Below are 21,804 nucleotides of genomic sequence, written 5' to 3' on the forward strand. Positions count from 1 at the left end.
ATTGGATAGGCTGGGCTGGTTTTCTTTGGAACAGAGGTGGCTGAGGGGAGATTAATTGAGGTGTATAAAATGATGAGGGGCCCAGTGGATAGGAAGAACCTGTTTCCCTTAGAGGAGTCAACAACCAGGGAGCATAGATTTAAAGTAAAGTTGTTAGTTGAAGGATTAGAGGGAAGATGAGTGAAAAAAATTCACCCAGAGGGCAGTGGGGGTCTGGAACTCACTGCCTAAAAGGGTGGTAGAGGCAGAAACCCTCACCACATTTAAAAAGTACTTGGATGTGCACTTAAAGTACCGTAACCTACAGGGCTACGGACCGAGTGCTGGAAGGTGGGATTAGGCTGGGTAGCTCGTTTTCGACCTACAGACACATGATGTGCCGAATGGCCTCTATGAAACCTGTTGAGCCGAATGGCCTGTTTCTGTGCTGTAAAATTCTAAGCAAATCTATATAATTTGAAAGCTCACGAGGGTAACAGCAGGTGCCAGCAGTTCTTGATGAGTGTTATGTCGAGCGACACAGATCACTATACGTGCGAGTGTGTTGGCCCAATCCTCCCGGCCACAACACTGACACATACCATCTCCCACCTATAGCCTTCTCCAATGGCTCAGTAGGTTCATGCATCGGCCAGTATAGTGCTGAGATTGACGTTCAATAATCTGTCTGTGCTGAGTTAAGTGACCTCAGATACGAAAGACTTGCATTTATATAGCACCTTACACAACCTCAGGGCGTCGCAAAGGGTTTTACAGCCAATGAAGTACTTTTGAAATGTCGTCACTGTTGTAATGCAGGAAACGCGGCAGTCAACTTGCGCACAGCAAGGTTCCACAAAAAACAATGTGATAATAACCAGATTATCTGCTTTTTAAAAAAAAAAGTGATGTTGGTTGGGGGATAATTATCATCGCCGAGAGCATACAGAAAGCAAGCGCAGGCAGCACAAGGAGCGTATGGCAAACCAGGCTCCCCACCCACCCTTTCCTTCAACCACTGTCTGTCCCACCTGTGCCAGAGACTGTAATTCCCGTATTGGACTGTTCAGTCACCTAAGAACTCACTGAGTGGAAGCAAGTCTTCCTCGATTTCAAGGGACTGTCTATGATGATGATGAAATATCGACCGTGAACTCCCCAGCATTTCTTTGGAACATGGGATTTTTTACGCCCGCTGGAGAGCAGACAAGGCCTTGGTTTTAATGTCTCATCCAAAAGATGGCACCTCTGAGAGTGCAGCGCTCGCTCTACGCACAAGTGTCAGCCTATATCATGTGCTCAAGTCTCTGGAGTGAGGTTTCGACCCACAACCTGCTGACTCAGAGGAGAGAGTACTACCCACTGAGCCAAGGCCGACACTGACAGATGAGGTGGAAATAGGGGCACTACAATAGTTCTCAGCACCCCTTTGGCTAGGGGAAGGGAAACAATAATCAGCCAGGTTGTTGCTCCTGATCACTAATTAGTAGCATTTTGGATTTTGTGGCCCAAGATAACTGGAGTGAAGAGAAAATGATACATTTATGCAAAGCACTAGTGAGGTCAAATTAGAGCAGTGTGCAGTATTGGTCACCCCATTATTTAAAGTACATTCAAGTCAGCGAATGTACAGTATAGATACCCAGGATGAAGCCAGGGATGGAAAACTATAGTTATAAAGGGAGACGTGAAATCTTTAAGGCAAATAGCACTGATGTATTTAAGGGGAAGTTAGGTAACTACATGAGGGAGAAAGGAATAGGTTATGCTGATCAGGTGAGATGAGACGCGTGCGGAGCACCAACACCGGCATGGACCAATTGGGCCGAATGGCCTGTTTCTATGCTGTAAATTCTATGTAATTCTACTGAGACGGAACCCTGCAAGATTTAATAGAGGTTTTAAAAATTCTGATAAGGTGAGTAGATAAAAGACTATTCCCCCTGCCTGGGGCCTGATCCCACTCCAGGGACTTGAGCACATAAATCTAGGCTAACACTCCAGTGCAGTGCTGAAGGAGCGCTGCACTCTCGGAGGGGCTGTCTTTCGGAAGAGACGTTAAATCAAGGCCCCGTCTGCTCTCTCAGGTGGATGCAAAAGATCCCGTGGCACTATTTCAAAGTAGTGCTGGGGAGTTATCCCTGGTGTCCTGGCCAATATTTATCCCTCAATCAACATCACAAAAAAGATATTATCTGGTCATTATCACATTGTTGCTTTGCGCAAATTGTCTACTGCGTTTCCCACATTACAACGGTGACTACACTCCAATAGTACTTCATTGGCTGTAAAGTGCTTTGAGACACCCGGTGGTTATGAAAGGCGTTCTATAAATCCAAGTCTTTCTGTCTTCTTTCTGGGTAGTCAATGACGAGAAATCAGCAATTTAAAATGATTGTGAAGACAGAGGAGAGGGGTTAGAAGCAGTTGTTCATGCAGGGACTTTGAGAGTACAGAATATGTTAGCAGAGCAAGAAGGCTTTGCATTTTTTTTTTAAATAGAAAAGTTATTTAAATATGTGAAACAGAGAAAGATGCAGATGTATGAGTAAAGAGCGGGGCAGTGGGATTGGTGCTTGGATTTCTGGGACAAATGGCCTCCTTCTGAGCTGTAGCCCTCTCTGCTTCCCTGCACCTTGAAGTGGAAAAGCTTTTTTACAGTAAGTCCTTGTAAAAATTTCTAAGAAGAACAGGTAATTGGGCAATTTAAGCATGCAAGTAGCATAAAATGTAACCTAATTTTGATAACAGCAACAGCAAGAATGGACACACAGTGGTCCTCTGTGCTCCACAATAGATGTCACACACATAACTTGGCTCATTCACTATTTACTCCAAACATGACACTGGATAACTTGAGGCGATCACACTGACTACTATTGTCCAGGCTGCGTGGGGGAACAGCAGCTTCTTCCAGCAAATACCCACACGCTTCACCAGTCTCTGCGTGATGCACTCTATAAATACCTCTTACCGATGTCTCCTCCTCCCGCCAGCACCACCATTCTCACTAAAAGATAGAAAAAAATACTGCAACTGCTGGAAATCGGACAGAAACACAGTTAATGCTGAAAAATGCACAGCAAGTCGGTGATTGATCCCAAGAAACCAAAAGATAACAACTTGCATTTATATAGCGCCTTTAACGTCAAACGTCCCAAGGCACTTCACAGGATGTTAATCAGAGAAAAATCAGCACGGAGACAAAAAAAGAGGCATTAGGACCAGTGAACTAAAGTATGGTCACAGGGGTAGGTTTTACGAAGTAGGTGGGGAGGCGAAGAGGATTGGCGAGGGAATTCCAGAGCTTAGGGTGATGATGGCTGTACCTTCAGCCATCTATTAAGAACATGGATAAGGAGTTATGGGGAGCGGACGGAGATGTAGAGCTGAGTCCATGATCAGATCAGCCATGATCTTATTGAATGACGGAGCAGGTTCGAGGGGCCGTATGGACTACTCCTGCTCCTATTTCTTATGTTCTTATAAGAAATAGGAACACTAGTTGGCCCCTTGAGCCTGCCCCGCCATTCAATGATCATGGCTGATCTTTGACCTTAACTCCACCTTCCCACCCTATGCCCATATCCCTTGGTTCCCTTGTGGGGCAAAGAGAAGTGGAATGCGCAAGAGTTCAGCGTTGGAGATGGCAAAATTCTCAGAAGGTTGTAGGGCAGGTGGAGGTTACAGAGATAGAGACAGGCAAGGGCACGGAGGGATTTGACCATAGAGACGAGAATTTTAAAAGTGAGGCATTGCCGGACCGGGAGCCAACGTAGGTCAGCGAGCACAGAGGAGATGGGTGAACGGGACTTGGTGCGAGTTAGGATACAGGGAGTTTTAGATGAGCTCAAGCTTATTAATGTTTCGAACTCCACCTACAGGTCTGATAAAGGTCCCCTCCCTTAACTTGAAACCATCTTTTCTCTTAGCAGATGCTGCCGTGCCTGTTGTGTATCTCCAGCAATTTATTTTGCTTTTATTTTGTTTAATGTCAGCACTGAATACAACAAAATACAAGGAGAGAGTAGTTCAAACCTGGCCAACATTCTGTTGAAGAAAAGTGGTCAGATCTTTGTAGTTCGTCAGCGTGTTCAGTATAATCTGAAAGGGAATGTTATGTCAATTATTACTTCAGAAAACAAGTTGATAAAGATTCAAATAAGCCTTCCACAATAGTTCTCATCAGTCTCGTTCGCCTTTTGTGATTAAATATAATACTGCACACCATCGGGTACTAATTGGAGAAATTGTTTAATCTCAAAGATGCTGTTGGAACTGTTGGTGTTTTGTACCAATCTGCTCACAACTTGCATTTCTATAGCGCCTTTCACGAACCGAGGATGTCCCAAACTGCTTCAACGCCAGCACTCATTGGAGTTTAGAAGAATGAGAGGTGATCTTATTGAAACATAAGATTCTGAGGGGGCTCGACAGGGTAGATGCAGAGAGGATGTTTCCCCTCGTGGGCAAATCTAGAACTCGGGGCCACAGTTTCAGAATAAGGGGTCGCCCATTTAAAACGGAAATGAGGAGGAATTTCTTCTCGGAGGCTGTGAATCGTTGGAATTCTCTACCCCAGAGAGCTGTGGAGGCTGGGTCACTGAATGTATTTAATGTAGAGAGACACAAATTTTTCAACGATAGGGGAGTCGAGGGTTATAGGGAGCGGGCAGGAAAGTAGAGCTGAGGCCAAGATCAGATCATGATCTTATTGAATGGCGGAGCAGGCTCAAGGGGCCAAATGGCCTACTCCTGCTCCTATTTCTTATGTTCTTATGTAAAGTCTGATTGAGGGGGCAGACAGAGCCTCAGTTTCACGTCTCATCCAAAAGACAGCACCTCCAGCAGTGTATCAGTCCCTCAGTACTGCACTGGAGCTTCAGCTTAAGAGTGTGTGTGCTCAAGTCTCTGGACCGGGACTTGAATCCATGACTCAAGAGGCGAGACTGCTACCCAATGAGCCAAGACTTGTTTCATGCTGCCCACTTTAGTTAGCACTCTGCCCCTGCATGTTGAATATAGAGCAGTGTTTGCTTGCCACAAAAAATGCAGATAGTGATACTGAAATGTGATTTTTCTTTTTAAAATCAGTGCACAATGCACCCTTGGCCATTTTCATTTCACTCCAGTAGCAATGTCCAGGGCATACACAGCACAGGAGCGATCAGGCTCAAAATGCTGCATTGTAAAGGGAGAACTACACATATTTCAACTGGTTAAACAGAACTATTCCTCTCAACAACAAAAATCATGGAGTGATACAGCACAGGAGACTATTTGAAAGGGCTATCCAATTAATCCCTCTCCTCTTTCCCAATACTCCTGCAATTTTCTCCCCTTCAGGTAGCTCAGAGGGTTGCACTCTCGCCGCTGAGTCAGAAGGTTGTGGGCTCAAGCCCCACTCCAGAGACTTGAGCACAAAAATCTAGACTGACACTCCCGTGCAGTGCTGAGAGAGTGCTGCACTGTTGGAGGTGCCATCTTTTGGATGAGACCTTTTACTGACGTCCCGTCTGCCCTCAGGTGGACATAAAAGATCCCACGGCGCCATTTTGAAGAAGAGCAGGGGAGTTATCCCTGGTGTCCTGGCCAATATTTATCACCAAATCAACATCACAAAAACAGATTCTCCAGTCATTATCACATTGCTGTCTGTGGGATCTTGCTGTGTGCAAATTGGCTGCCCGTATCCCACATTCTAACAGTGAATACACTTCAAAAGTATCTCATTGGCTGTAATGTGCTTTGGGATGGCCTGAAGTCGTGAAAGGTGCTTATATTTAAATGCAATCTTATTATTTATCCAATTCCCTTTTGAAAGTTACTATTGAATCTGCTTCCACCCTTTCAGGCAGTGCATTCCAGATCATAACACCTCGTTGAGTAAAAAAAAATTTGAACCACTTTCTTTCTCTGAAGAACAAGGGAAAACGTACCGTTTCTATTGTCCCATCAGCTTTATATTTCCCTGCTAGGATAAACTGCTGTCTTCCTGTTGACCTGGAACAACAAGTTACACTTGTAAGACAAGCAGGTTGCAATGCACATAATGGATTTGGGGGAACCAGTAACTCTACTCCTTGGAATCTATGTCTTGTCTGAAGGGTGATCATGCAACCAGCATTCTGCAATTTGCAATGTTTTTCATCCGATTGCATATGTGTAAACAAATCACTGCAGCAATGAGAACATGGTTTTGCCATGTTGGTTGTTCAACATAATCCTCAAGGTAACATGTTCTGCACATAATGTTATGCACATTACGAATGGTAGCACAGTGATAATTTACTGGACTAGTAATCCCAAGGCCTGAACTAATGATCTGGGACGCAAGTTCAAATCCCACCATGGCAGCTGGGGAATTTAAATTCACTTAATAAATAAATCTGGAATAACAAGCTAGCACCAGTATTAAGTAATGGTGATCATGAAACTACTGGATTGTCGTAAAAACCCATCCAGTTCACCAGTGTCCTTTAGGGAAGGAAATCTGCCATCTTTACCTGGTCTGGCTTATGTGACTCCAGACCCCACAGCAATGTGGTTGACGCTTAACTGCCCTCTGAAGTGTTCTAGCCAGCCACTCAGTTATGAGCAATTAGGGATGAGCAATAAATGCTGGCCTTGCCAGCGACACCCATGAATGAATAAGGAAAAAAAAAACATTGCTACTCCAGACATACATGGAACCACATTCAAGTAACTTATCTGAAGCTCCGTGGCCCAATCACTGACTGGTCTATCATGTATGAATGAAAGGCTATCTGGATCTACGAGACGACAGGCCTCTCTTCAAACAACAGAACTCCCTACCATGTAGCCAGCCAGGAAGCACATTCAAATTCCTAATGTTCATAACTGCTGGTCCGACATGGCTTTTACCCAACTTGCTGACCTGGTACTTACTGGTGACATTGGTACAGTGCATGCTTTGTGCTAATATATTATAATTACTGAAAGCAATACTTGGATTCATTCCATCCTCAATAGGTTTTGTTCAAACTCGGAATGTATTCCCTGGAATTTAAAAGATAAAGGGCGATTTGATCATAATTTTCAAGATATTAAAAGTGTCATGTATTCAACTATCATTGTAACCCATGTATAAGCTGACCTAAGCTGTACACCTTGAGAACGCTGACCACAAGGGGCGAACTTGTGGGAGACACTCCTAACCTGGACTTCCAGGTATAAAAGGGGAAGCTCCACCCAGCTTCATCACTTGAGGTCCTGGTAATAAAGGTAACTGGTCACAGAGTGACCTTCTCTCAAGTATGGGCCCCATGTGCATTTATACTGTATAGTATGGACATATCATTGGCGACGAGAAACTGGGATTTAAACCACTCGAGCATGACCACTAGCAGCACAGAAGAGAGGTAATGTGTTGGTGATGATTGGGACGACTTTATTGAGAGACTACAGCAAAGTTTTGTCACTAAGGAATGGTTGGGACAGGATTCAGCCGACAAACGCAGGGCTCATCTCCTGACGGTTTGTGGATCCAGAACATACTCCCTGATGAAGGACCTTCTAGCGTCAGAGAAGCCGGCGGACAAGACGGTTGAAGAGCTCAGTAAGTTGATCGGGGAACACTTTAAACCGGCGAGCAGCATGCACATGGCGAGACACCGGTTTTACACGCACCGGCGACAAGAAGGGCAAAGCGTTCCAGACTTCGTGGCAGATCTCTGGCGACTGGCGAGCCTATGTAAGTTCACAGATGCATGCAGAGTGGAGATGCTGCAAGACTTTTTTTTTTTTATTGAGGGCATCGGGCACGCTGGGGTTTTCAGGAAACTGATTGAGACCAAAGACTTGACCTTTGGAAGCGGCGGCTCTGATAGCCCAGACATTTATCTCAGGGAAGGAAGAGATCAGAATGATGTATGACAAAAATCTTGGCTCAAATGTGGCAGACGACCAGGGAGTCAACATTGTTAACACGGCACACAGTTCTCTAGGCAGACAAGGGCAATCGGACATGCCCCAGCATGTAGTCGAACCCAAAGGGGGAATTCAACAGAGACAATGGCTAGCTGAACGGCGATTCATCCCATCGCAATGGACAATGCGGCCAGTAATGGGACCATCAACATCTGTCAATGGTGCGTTCAAGGACAGTTACAGAGACGATCGACTGGTAATGGACCTTTTGTTTCCAACAACGGGGCCTCCAGCTCATGCTGGAGGTGTGGAGGCAGACACCCAGCCAGAGCTTGCAGGTATCAGCAATATACCTGCAGAAATTGCATCGTCAGCGGTCACTTGGCGAGTATGTGCAGGAAGCCTGCAGCCAGGTTGATGTAAGAGGAGGATGGGCCCGATGTAAGCCCTACGAGGCCAAATGAATACTGGGGGAAATCACTGGAAGCTGAAATTCAGCGAGTTCATGTGGAGCACATATACAGTTCATATACCAGGACGCCACCGATAATGATGAAAGTGCTCCTCAATGGCATCCCAGTATCAATGGAGCTAGACACAGGGGCCAGCCAGTCCCTGATGGGTATCAAACAGTTCGAAAGGTTGTGGGTGTCCGAAGCCAGGAGACCAAAATTATTGCCGATTGACGCACAGCTACGGACATATACAAAGGAGATCATTCCGGTGCTAGGCAGCGCCACGGTAGTCGTGACCCACAAAGATTCGGAGAACAGGTTGCCACTCTGGATTGTCCCGGGGGACGGTCCCGCACGACTGGGGAGGAGTTGGCTTGCTGCCATGAACTGGAAATGGGACTGCAATTTCTTCTGTGGAGCGAGCATTATGCTCACAGGTCCTGGACAAATTTGACTCATTATTTAAACCCGGCATCGGCACTCTCATGGGGGCCAAGGTAGTGATTCACATAAACCCGGACGCCAGGCCAGAACACCACAAGGCCAGAGCGGTGCCGTACGTGATGCGGGAAAAGAAAAAATGCGAATTGGACTGCCTGCTGAGGGAAGACATCATCTCGCCAGTCGAATTCAGTGAGTGGGCGAGCCCAATCGTGCCGGTGCTCAAGGCGGATGGATCGGTCAGGATATATGGCGATTACAAGGCCACCATCAATTGGGTGTCACTCCAAGACCTAGACCTCTTTGCGACGCTATCCGGTGGCAAACTTTTTTCAAAATTGGACCTGACCTCAGCTTACATGACCAGGAGATGGCGAGTGAGTCAAAGAAGCCGACCACCATCATGACACACAAGGGGTTATTTGAGTATAACAGATGTCCGTTTGGATTCGTTCGGCCGCCGCGATCTTTCAGTGAAATATGGAAAGCCTCCTCAAGTCGATTCCAGGGACGGTGGTTTTTCAAGACAACATCTTCATCACGGGTCGCGATACTGAAGAACACCTCCACAACCTGGAGGAGGTGCTACGCAGACTGGACCGGGTAGGTCTGCGACTGAAAAAGGCGAAGTGCGTCTTCTTGGCTCCAGAGGTAGAATTCCTGGGTAGGAGGGTAGCAGCAGACGGGATCAGACCTACTGCATCCAAAACGGAAGTGATCCAGAGAGCACCCAGACCCCGTAACATGACGGAGCTGCGTTCGTTGTTCGTTCCTGGGTCTCCGGAACTATTTTGGTAACTTTCTTCCCAAATTGAACACGCTGTTAGAGCCGCTACATGTGCTCTAACGCAAATGTCGCGATTGGATCAGGGCGGACAGTCAGGAAAGGGCTTTTATTAGAGCACGCAATTTGTTATGCTCCAACAAACTGTTAACGTTATATGACCCATGTGAGAAACTTGTTTCATCGTGCGATGCGTCGTCCTATGGGATCGGGTGTGTTACAACCGCATGCCTCCAGGCAGAAAGGGGCGACAGGATGGTAGAAAAAGAAGCGCTAGCATGTGTATATGCAGTTAAAAAATGCATCAGTACCTGTTTGGCAGGAAATTTGAGCTGGAGACAGATCACAAATCCCCAACGACCCTTTTGGCTGACAACAAGGCCATAAATACGAATGCATCGGCCCGCATACAGAGGTGGGCACTTACGTTAGCCGTCTATGACTACACAATTTGGCACAGACCGGGCACTGAAAACTGCGCCGATGCACTCAACAGGCTCCCACTAGCCACCACTGAGGGGGCAACTGAACATGGTGCTGAGATGGTCATGGCTGTTGAAGCTTTTGAAAGCGAAGGCTCACCTGTGACAGCCCGTCAAATTAAAGTCTGGACAAATAAAGACCTACTACTGTCATAAGTTAAGAAATGTGTCCTGAATGGGTATTGGCAGCCACGTACAGGCCATGCCCTGAGGAATTTAAACTGTTTCATAGGCGCAAGAATGAACTCTCGATTCAGGCCGATTGCCTACTGTGGGGAAACCGAGTAGTCATGCCCCAGATGGGCAGAGAGGTGTTTATCAGAGAACTTCACAATGAGCACCCGGGCATTGTCATGATGAAGGCAATTGCCAGGTCACACGTTTGGTGGCCAGGGATAGATGCAGACCTGGAACTTTGTGTTCGCAGGTGCTCAGCTGAACAACGCACCCAGGGAAGCCCCTGGTCCTGGCCCGCCAAGCCATGGTCACGCATCCATGTGGACTACGCAGGTCCTTTCATGGGAAAAATGTTTTTGGTTGTAGTAGACACCTACTCCAAATTGATCGAGTGTGCCATTTTAAATTCAAGCACATCCTCTGCCACGGTAGAAAGTCTACGGGCAATGTTCGCCGCCCATGGTCTACCGGATGTCTTTGTCAGCGACAATGGCCCGTGCTTCACAAACACTGAATTCCAGGACTTCATGGCAGGCAATGGAATCAACCATGTCAGAACGGCACCGTTCAAGCCGGCCTCAAACGGCCAGGCGGAACGGGCAGTGCAGATAATCAAACAGGGGATGCTCAAAATCCAAGGAGGTTCCCTACAAAGCCGTTCATCACGCCTCCTGTTGGCCAATAGATCCCGACCCACTCGCTCACAGGGGTTCCACCCACAGAACTGCTAATGAAAAGGATGCTCAAAACCAGGTTATTCCTTATACACCCTACTATGAAAGAAATTGTTGAGAGCAGGCGCCAGTCACAATGTGACTACCATGACAGGACTGCGAGGGCGCGATATATTGATGTCAATGACCCTGTTTTTGTCCTTAATTACGCTGCAGGGCCCAAATAGCTTGCAGGCACTGTGATTGCCAAAGAGGGGAATAGGGTTTTGGTAGTTAAACTGACCAATGGACAAATCTGCCGCAAACACGTAGATAAAACTAAAAGGAGGTTCAGCAACCCCATAGATGAAGCAGAGGAAGAACACGATATAGAGTTTACTCCACCACAGGTGACCGAACACCGGAACCAAGTGGAGGAGAGCCCAGTCACTGTGGGCAGTCCGGACAGGCCTAAGGCACCGCAAACAGCAGACACTCAGGCCAATGCCCAACAACCGGAGCCCCAACTCAGGCGCTCTGCAAGGGAGCATAAACCACCACAGAGACTTAACCTGTGATTCCAATAAGACTTTGGGGGGGGAGGTGATGTCATGTAGTCAATTATCATTGTAACCCATGTTTAAGCTGACTTAAGTTGTACACCTTGAGAACATTGACCACAAGGGGCGAACTTGTGGGAGACACTCCTAACCTGGACTTTCAGGTATAAAAGGGGAAGCTCCACCCACCTTCATCATTTGAGGTCTTGGTAATAAAGATAACTGGTCACAGAGTGACCTTCTCTCAGGTATGGGCCTCATGTGCATTTATACTGTATAGTAAGGACATATCAAAAAGGAACTGTTTGGGTAGAGAGAGAGAAACTTTATCTGCTGGTTGATAAATCTATGACTAGGGGATCATAGTCTAAACATTAGAGCCGCGCTTTTCAGGAGTGAAGTTAGGAATCATGTCTCAACGTAAAGGCTGGTAGAAGTTTGAAACTCCCTTCCACAAATGGCAATTAATGCTCGGTCAATTGTTAATTTTCAAGATGAGGCTGATAGATTTTTGTTAATAAGAACACAAGAACATAAGAATTAGGAGCAGGAGTAGGCCATTCAGCCCCTCAAGCCTGCTCCACCAATCAGATCATGGCTGATCTTCGACCTCAACTCCACTTTCCTGCCCAATCATAGCCCTTGATTCCCCTAGAGTCCAAAAATCTCTCTCTCAGCCTTGAATATACTCAACGATTCAGCTTCCACTGCCCTTTGGGGTACAGAATCCCAAAGATTCATTACCCTCAGTGAAGAAATTCCTCCTCATCTCAGTCTTAAATGGCTGGCCCCTTATCCTGAGACTGTGACCCCTAGTTCTAGACACTCCAGCCAGGGTAAACAACTTCTCAGCATCTACCCTTTCAATCCCCCTCAGAATATTATGTTTCAATGAGATCACCTCTCATTCTTCTATATTCCTGGGAATATAGGCCCAACCTACTCAAAGGCTTTAAGGGATATGGGGCAAAAGGCAGATATATAGGGCCCAAGTTTCCACACAAAAAAAAACGGGCGCCCCTCTGAGCTGGGCGCCCGTTTTTCGCGCCTAAAAAAAAACGAGCGATTCTGGAGCGCTTTGCAGCTCCTTGTCTGCCTGGCGCGGCGCCCAGGGGGGCTGAACCTACACTCGCGCCGATTTTGTAAGTGGGAGGGGGCGGGTACTATTTAAATTAGTTTTTATCCTGCCGGCAACGCTGCGCGTGCGCGTTAGAGCGTTCGCGCAATGTGAAAAAAACATTGACACTCGCCCATTTTTGTAGTTCTTTGTAGCGGTTTAGTTTTTGAACATTTTTTTATAAAAGTACATTGCCATCAGCACATCAGCACTGAGGTGTCTTGTAGCAGTAAGAAGGCTGCAGGAAGCCTCAGAAAGTTGAGCCAGCCGTTTCCCGACGACCTCCCCCTTTTGCCGTCGGGAAATGGCTCCTCAATTTTTGAGGCTTCCTGCAGCCTTCTCTCACCCCCCCCCCTCCGCGTTCGGTCGGCTCCCTCTCTTCCCCCCCACGCGTTCGGTCGGCTCCCTCCCTTCCCCCCCCCCCGCGTTCGATCGGCTCCCTCCCTCCCTCCCGCGTTCGGTCGGCTCCCTTCCATCCCCCCCCCCCCCCCCCCCTCCCCCCGCGCGTTCGGTCGTCTCTCTCCCTCCCGCGTTCGGTCAGCTCCCCCCCCACCCCGCGTTCGGTCGGCTCCCCCCCCGGCGTTCAGTTGGCTCCCCCCCCCCCCACCGCGTTCAGTCGGCTTCCTCCTCCCCTCCCTCCCGCGTTCGGTAACGGCTGCCTCGTTTTGTGACGCTTGCTGCAGCATTCTTCCTGGCTGAAGCACTTTCACACAGGTAGGAAGATGGTTTATTTAATCTTTTCTTTGCTTATAAATGTTTATTCAGGTTGGATTTATTTGTATAATAATTGTATAAGTATAAATAAGGATTTATTGTAGAATTTATTGAGTTCCCCTCCCCCCCCCCCCCACCTCGTTCTGGACGCCTGATTTGTAACCTGCGCCTGATTTTTTTATGTGTAGAACAGGTTTTTTCAGTTCTACAAAAATCTTCACTTGCTCCATTCTACTTTAGTTTGGAGTACATTTTCACTGTGGAAACTTTCAAATCAGGCGTCAGTGGCCGGACACGCCCCCTTTTGAAGAAAAAATTCTGTTCTAAACTAGAACTGTTCTACCTGACTAGAACTGCAGAAAAAAAAATGTGGAGAATTGCGATTTCTAAAATAGTCCGTTCTCCACCAGTTGCTCCTAAAAATCAGGCGCAAATCATGTGGAAACTTGGGCCCATAGAGTTCGATCACAGATCAGCCATGACCCTCATTGAATGGTGGAACAGGCTCGATATTGTATGTAGACAGAAGATATGCGAACGAAGAAATGCTTGGATTGGTGTAGTATCTCACCACCTTATCAAAATTTCTCATTGCTTTACATTTTGAGTGTTGCAGGCATGTAGGCAAATGTGGCAACCATTGATTGGCAGTAACATTCCACAAATAGTAACAACACAAATGGACAATTCAGCTGGGTTTTCTTTGGTGCTGTTGCTGAGGCCGGAATGTTGGCCAAGAGACTAACAGAACTCCCTTCTCTTCTTTCAAGCAGCGTAAAGGGATCTATGACGTTACATAGAAATCCACAGCGCATCCGCGCCGGCCGACAAAAGCCGCATGGCCCTTGGTCAGCAGCCCTGAAGGTTACATATAAAATGTTGCAATCTATTATTAAGGATGAAATAGCAGCGCATTTGGAAAGCGGTGACAGGATCGGTCCAAGTCAGCATGGATTTATGAAACTGGGTGGCGGTGTGAGTTGTGAGGAGGATGCTAAGAAGCTGCAGAGTGATTTGGATAGTTTAGGAGAGTGGGCAAATGCATGACAGATGCAGTATAATGTGGATAAATGTGAGGTTATCCACTTTGGGGGCAAAAACACGAAGGCAGAATATTATCTGAAAGGCAGCAGATTTGAAAAAGGGGAGGTGCAACGAGCCCTGAGTGTCATGGTACATCAGTCATTGAAAGTGGGCATGCAGGTACAGCAGGCGGTGAAGGCGGCAAATGGCATGTTGGCCTTCATAGCTAGAGGATTTGAGTATAGGAGCCGGGAGGTATTACTGCAATTGTACAGGGCCTTGGTGAGGCCTCAACTGGAATATTGTGTTCAGTTTTGGTCTCCTAATCTGAGGAAGGACGTTCTTGCTACTGAGGGAGTGCAGCGAAGGTTCACCAAATTGATTCCAGAGATGGCTGGACTGACATATAAGGAGAGACTGGATTGCCTGGGCCTTTATACACTGGAGTTTAGAAGGATGAGGGGGGATCTCATAGAAACGTATAAGATTTTGACGGGACGGGATAGGGCAGGTTAGATGCGGGAAGAATGTTCCCGATGTTGGGGAAGTCTAGAACCAGGGGACACAGTCTTAGGATAAGGGGTAGGCCATTTAGGACTGAGATGAGGAGAAACTTCTTCACTCAGACAGTTGTCAACCTGTGGAATTCCCTGCCGCAGAGAGTCGTTGATGCCAATTCATTGGATATATTCAAGATGTGGCCCTGACAGCTAAAGGGATCAAGGGATATGGAGAGAAAGCGGGAAAGGGGTACTGAGGTGAATGATCAGCCATGATCATATTGAATGGTGGTGCAGACTCGAAGGGCCGAATGGCCTACTCCTGCACCTATTTTCTATGTTTTTATGAACAATGGCGAAAAGGCAAAGAACACCCAGCCCAACCAGTCCGCCTCACACAACTGCGACACTCTTTATACTGAAACCTTGTACAATCCACCCCAACTGGAGCCATGTGATCTCCTGGGAGAGGCAAAAACCAGATAAAAACCCAGGCCAATTTAGTGAGAAAAAAAATCCGGGAAAATTCTTCTCGTTGACCTTGATCTAATTCTCATCCAAAGGTCAAAACCCTCCGAAAGTGTGGCACGGTCTCAGTACTCACTCAAGTGCCAGCTTCACTGAGGGAGCGTGTGGTCTAAACCCACAACTTCTAACTTGGAGGGTAGAATGTTACCAACTGAGCCAAGCCAGGATAGCCGGCAAGCGTATCTTTTTTAAAATACAGAAACACTTGATGACATACAATTGGAAATCACACAAGGAAAAAAAAGGGTACCATTTTCCTGAGCTACAAAAGAAATTCAAGTTCCTTTCCCTCCCTCTTTCCTCCACCAGGTTAAAACATGTTAAACTGATTAAGAATACAGTGGGTCATAGTTGCATAGATTGTTAACTACCTCGGAGATTGTTTCTTAACATATGCCATTACCATCTCATTTTTGCCCATCATCCCTTTTGTCTCTCGAATCTCTCCTGCCTTCCACCCTATCACAGACCTTCCCTTTTGTTCTTTCCTCCCCTCCCCCTGCTGTTCCTTAAGAATCTGTGACATCGCGAACTTTTTCAGTTCTGACGAAGGGTCACAGACCTTCGAAACGTTAACTCGGTTTCTCTCTCCACAGATGCTGCCTGACCCACTGAGTATTTCCAGCATTTTCTGTATTTATTTCAGATTCCAGCATACGCAGTAATTTGCTTTTGTATTTTTTGTTAATTACCGCCCCTTGTGAGTCAGACTACACCCCACTCATGACTTTGCCTACCTTTTCCCAATTGGTATTATTGTATTGCTGATGATAACTAGTTTATTTTAAATGGGCTACCCACTGGGAGTTAAAATACTGCCAGTCTAGGCTATGCAATCTGCCTTACCTGTGGAAGTAATGATTAAGGCACACACCATCTCAAGAAATGAATGAAGGAAGAAAAACCTGAGGTTAAGTCGTACAGGTTCAATCGCACTTTTTGTTACTGGCAGGTTTGACACTATATACACTACAGACTTCAGGTTTGGGTATTGGAAATTGGGTCATTTGCCTGGGGCTTAAGGGAGCGAACACAGAAAATGTATGCAGCCATTAATTTTACACCTTTGTAATAATGATCATTTACTACTCAGGTCTCAGCCGTGGCTCAGCTGGTAGCACTTTGACGTGCCTCAGTTTAATGTCTCATCTGAAAGAGAGCATCACGGACAGTGCAGCGCTCCCTCAGCACTGCACTGGGAGTGGCAACTTCGATTTTGTGCTCAAGTCTCTAGAGTGGGACTTGGGCCCACAACGTTCTGACTCAGAGGTGACTGCGCTACCCACTGAGCCACGGCTGAGCAACAGATGAATGACCGTCCACAGCCCAGCTCGCTCCTGCTGTGTGCAGTTATCATTTTAAATCTCCCTGCCGAACCTGCCCACACAGTGTACTTACAGAGCAACCACCGCTCTTCTCCTGTCCCCAGCACGCCACAATATGTCTGCGATAGCCAACGCGAGATTCTGCGATCGCTGAGCATTGGTCGGCCGCAATTCCCTGTTGGCGGGGGAGGAAAAAAAACCGGCAATTACTCCTTGGCAACAAGAACAACTTGCATTTATATAGCGCCTTTAACATAGTTAAAATTGTCCACAAGGCGCTTCATCATCATTGGCAGTCCCTCGCAATCGAGGAAGACTTGCTTCCACTCCCAAAGTTCTTTGATGGCTGAACAGTCCGATACGAGAGCCACAGACCCTGTCACAGGTGGGACAGATATTCGTCGAGTGAAGGGTTGGGTGGGGCTGGTTTGCCGCACGCTCCTTCCGTTGCCTGCACGTGATCTCTTCACGCTCTTTGAGTTGAGACTCGAAGAGCTCAACGCCTTCCCGGATGCACTTTCTCCACCTCGGGCGGTCTTCGGCCAGGGTCTCCCAGGGGTCAGTGGGGACAAGGTGTTTCACAGGACTGTTGTCAGAAAAAAATTGACATCAGGCCACATAAAGATATTAGGACAGGTGACCAAAAGCTTGGTCAAAGCGGTAGGATTTAGAAACATTGAAAATAGGTGCAGGAGTAGGCCATTCGGCCCTTCGAGCCTGCACCACCATTCAATAAGATCAGGGCTGATCATTCACCTCAGTACCCCTTTCCTGCTTTCTCTCTATACCCCTTGATCCCTTTAGCCGTAAGAGCCATATCTAACGCCCTCTTGAATATATCCAATGAACTGGCATCAACAACTCTCTACGGTAGGGAATTCCACAGGTTAACAACTCTCTGAGTGAAGAAGTTTCTCCTCATCTCGATCCTAAATGGTTTACCCCTTATCATTAGACTATGTCCCCTGGTTCTGGACTTCCCCAATATCGGGAACATTCTTCCCGCATCTAACCTGTCCAGTCCTGTCAGAATTTTATATGTTTCTATGAGATCCCCTCTCATCCTTCTAAACTCCAGTGAATACAGGCCCAGGCAATTCAGTCTCTCCTCATATGTCAGTCCTGCCATCCCTGGAATCAGTCTGGTGAACCTTCGCTGCACTCCCTCAATAACAAGGACATCCTTCCTCAGATTAGGAGACCAAAACTGAACACAATATTCCAGGTGAGGCCTCACAAAGGCCCTGTACAACTGCAGTAAGACCTCCCTGCTCCTATACTCAAATCCTCTAGCTATGAAGGTCAACATACCATTTGCCTTCTTCACCGCCTGCTGTAACTGCATGCCAACTTTTAATGACTGATGTACCAGGACACCCAGGTCTCGTTGCACCTCCCCTTTTCCTAATCTGCCGCCATTCAGATAATATTCTGCCTTCGTGTTTTTGCCACCAAAGTGGATAACCTCACATTTATCCACATTATACTGCATCTGCCATGCATTTGCCCACTCACCTAACCTGTCCAAGTACCCTGCAGCCTCTTAGCCTCCTCATCACAGCTCACACCGCCACCCAGCTTAGTGTCATCTGCAAACTTGGAGATATTACACTCAATTCCTTCATCTAAATCATGAATGTATATTGTAAATAGCTGGGGTCTCAGGAGTGAGCCCTGCGGCACCCCACTTGTCACTGCCTGCCATTCCGAAAAGGACCCGTTTATCCCGTTTATCTCTGCTTCTTGTCTGCCAACCAGTTCTCTATCCATGTCAGTACATTACCCCCAGTACCATCTGTTTTAATTTTGCACACTAATCTCTTGTGTGGGACCTTGTCAAAAGCCTTTTGAAAGTCCAAATACACCACATCCACTGGTTCTCCCTTGTCCACTCTACCAGTTATATCCTCAAAAAATGCTGGAAGATTTGTCAAGCATGATTTCCCTTTCATAAATCCATGCTGACTTGGACCGATCCTGTCACTACTTTCCAAATGCGCTGCTATTTCATCTTTAATAATTGATTCCAACATTTTCCCCACTACTAATGTCAGGCTAACCGGTCTATAATTACCCGCTTTCTCTCTCCCTGCTTTCTGAAAAAGTGGTGTTACATTAGCTACCCTCCAGTCCATAGGAACTGATCCAGAGTCGATAGACTGTTGGAAAATGATTACCAATGCATCCACTATTTCTAGGGCCACTTCCTCAAGTACTCTGGGATGCAGACTATCAGGCCCCGGGGATTTATCGGCCTTCAATCCCATCAATTTCCTTAACACAATTTCCCGCCTAATAAGGATTTCCTTCAGTTCCTCCTTCTCACGGGAATCTTGGTCCCCTAGTATTTCCGGAAGGTTATTTGTGTCTTCCTTCGTGCAGACAGAACCAAAGTATTTCTTCAACTGGTCCGCCATTTCTTTGTTCCCCATTATAAATTCACCTGAATCTGACTGCAAGGGACCTACCTTTGTCTTCACTAATCTTTTTCTCTTCACATATCTATAGAAGCTTTTGCAGTCAGTTTTTATGTTCCCATCAAGCTTCCTCTCATACTCTATTTTCCCCCTCCTTATTAAACCTTTTGTCTCTTCTGCTGAATTATAAAATTCACCCAGTCCTCAGGTTTGCTGCTTTGTCTGGCCAATTTATATGCCTCTTCCTTAGATTTAACACTATCCTTAATTTCCCTTGGTAGCCACGGTTGAGCCACCTTCCCCATTTTATTTTTACTCCAGATAGGGATGTACAATTGTTGAATTCATCCATGTGATCTTTAAATGTTTGCCATTGCCTATCTACCGTCAACCCGTTAAATATCATTCGTCAGTCTATTCTAGCCAATTCACGTCTCATACCATTGAAGTTATCTTTCCTGAAGTTCAGGACCCTAGTCTCTAAATTAACTGTGTCACTCGCCATCATAATAAAGAATTCTACCATATTATGGTCACTCTTCCCCAAGGAGCCTCACACAACAAGATTGCTAATTAGTCCTTTCTCATTACACATCACCCAGTCTAGGATGGCCAACCCTCGAGCTGGTTCTTATACATATTGGTCTAGAAAACCATCCCTAATACACTCCAGGAAATTCTCCTCCACCGCATTGCTACTAGTTTGGTTAGCCCAATCAATATGTAGATTGAAGTCACCCATGATAACTGCTGTATCTTTATTGCACGCATCCTTAATTTCTTGTTTTATGCTGTCCCCAACCTCACTACTAGTGTTTGGTGGTCTGTACACAACTCCCACTAGCGTTTTCTGCCCTTTGGTATTCCGTAGCTCCACCCATACCGATTCCACATCATCCAGGCTAATGTCCTTTCTTACTATTGCATTAACTTCCTCTTTAACCAGCAACGCCACCCCACCTCCTTCTCCTTTCTGTCTATCCTTCCTGAATGTTGAATACCCCTGGATGTCGAGTTCCCAGCCTTGGTCACCCTGGAGCCATGTCTCTGTGATGCCAATTACATCATAACCGTTAACAGCTATCTGCGCAGTTAATTCGTCCAGCTTATTATGAATACTCCTTGCATTGAGGCACAGAGCCTTCAGGCTTGTCTTTTTAACACACTTTGCCCCTTTAGGATTTTGCTGCAATGTGGCCCTTTTTGATTTTTGCCTTGGGTTTCTCTGCCCTCCACTTTTACTTTTCTTCTATCTTTTGCTTCTGCTCCCATTCTACTTCCCTCTGTCTCCCTGCATAGGTTCCCATCCTTCTGTCATATTAGTTTAACCCTTCCCCAGGAATTTGAATCCCTCCCTTCTGCACCACTCCTCAAGCCACATATTCATCTGAGCTGTCCTGTGATTCCTACTCTGACTTGCACGCGGCACTGGTAGCAATCCTGAGATTACTACCTTTGAGGTCCTACTTTTTAAATTTAGCTCCTAGCTACCTAAATTGGTCTTGTGGAATCTCATCCCGTTTTGTACCTATATCGTTGGTACCTATATCGTTGGTACCTATATGCACCACGACAACTGGCTATTCACCCTCCTCCTTCAAAATGTCCTGCAGCCGCTCCGAGACATCCTTGACCCTTGCACCAGGGAGGCAACATACCATCCTGGAGTCTCGATTGCGGACACCTTAAATGGAGGAAAGAGAGGCAGAGGGGTTTAGCAAGGAAATTCCAGTGGGCAAATGTAACAGGCTGAAGTGCGTGTTGAGCACAAGAGTGAAACATTACATGGAGGAAAACAAGTTATTTTTAAAACTTTACGGAAAGCCAAGGGCATTCAAAATGTTCCTTGCAAAACTTCCATTCAGTCTTAAAGACCCCATGTGTAGTCTGCACTATCAATGCCGAATGGCATTCTGCCTGAAATAATTTCTCCCTGTGGGGTTTCACAGTTAAGCAACCTATGATTTTGGCCATCTTTCAATTTTGGGTGGTTGGTGGGGGGGGGGGGGCGGGGGGGCAGTGGGAAATATACCGAGGTACTGAATGATGGCGAGCTCACATTACGATTGAAACTGTGCCATCTAAATGTGGCCCCGATTTGACAATTTTCAATGCCTTCTAGTAAATGAACTAGGGATGCATTACCCGACAACATATATGATTGTGTTAATGCTTGTGTACCTGTATTATCCGAGCTGTAGAGCTATAAATATTCCTGGTCAACACACACACATACTTACATGGTCTCACTGCTGCTGCTGGCTACATCCTCGAAGATCAGCTTTTGTAAGACACAGGCCTGGATTGCAGCCAAAACCCCACAGGGACCACCCTAGAAAGATGAGAGACCAGAACTGTTCACGGTGGTAATTCAGACAATACAGTAACATAGCATCACACCATACTTGTCTGATGGTTACAGTATATTACAGCCTTTAACATTAAATTGACTTTAATACAACACTGAAGCATATAATAAAGGAAAATGCACTTATAGTCAGGGTTAAGATTAGGAAAAAAGAAAAAAAGAACTTGTATTTACAAAGCACCCTTCGTGACCTCAAAATGCCAGAAAATGCTTTACAGCCAATTAAAAGTACTTATGAAGTGTAGTCACTGTTGCAATGTAGGAAATGTGGCAGCCAATTTATGAGAACATAACATAAGAAGCAGGAGCCTGCTCCACCATTCAATAAGAACATGGCTGATCTTCAACCTCAACTTCACTTTTCCATCCGATCCCCATATACCTTGATTAC

General features: G+C 46.3%; 1 protein-coding gene across 1 annotated transcript in view; it reads right to left on the minus strand.

Moving 5' to 3' along the window:
* Positions 1-21,804, minus strand: part of mindy4 (MINDY lysine 48 deubiquitinase 4) — a 278,164-nt gene that overhangs the window by 98,236 nt on the left and 158,124 nt on the right. The window contains exons 9-12 of the mRNA XM_070881748.1: positions 21,286-21,377; positions 16,702-16,803; positions 5,919-5,982; positions 4,018-4,083 (exon numbers count right to left, since the gene is read on the minus strand). Coding sequence (XP_070737849.1) covers positions 4,018-4,083; positions 5,919-5,982; positions 16,702-16,803; positions 21,286-21,377 — 324 coding nt within the window. The remainder of the gene's footprint in view (positions 1-4,017; positions 4,084-5,918; positions 5,983-16,701; positions 16,804-21,285; positions 21,378-21,804) is intronic.

This window comes from Pristiophorus japonicus, chromosome 5 (genome assembly GCF_044704955.1).
Source record: "Pristiophorus japonicus isolate sPriJap1 chromosome 5, sPriJap1.hap1, whole genome shotgun sequence".
Classification (NCBI taxonomy): Eukaryota; Metazoa; Chordata; class Chondrichthyes; family Pristiophoridae; genus Pristiophorus; species Pristiophorus japonicus.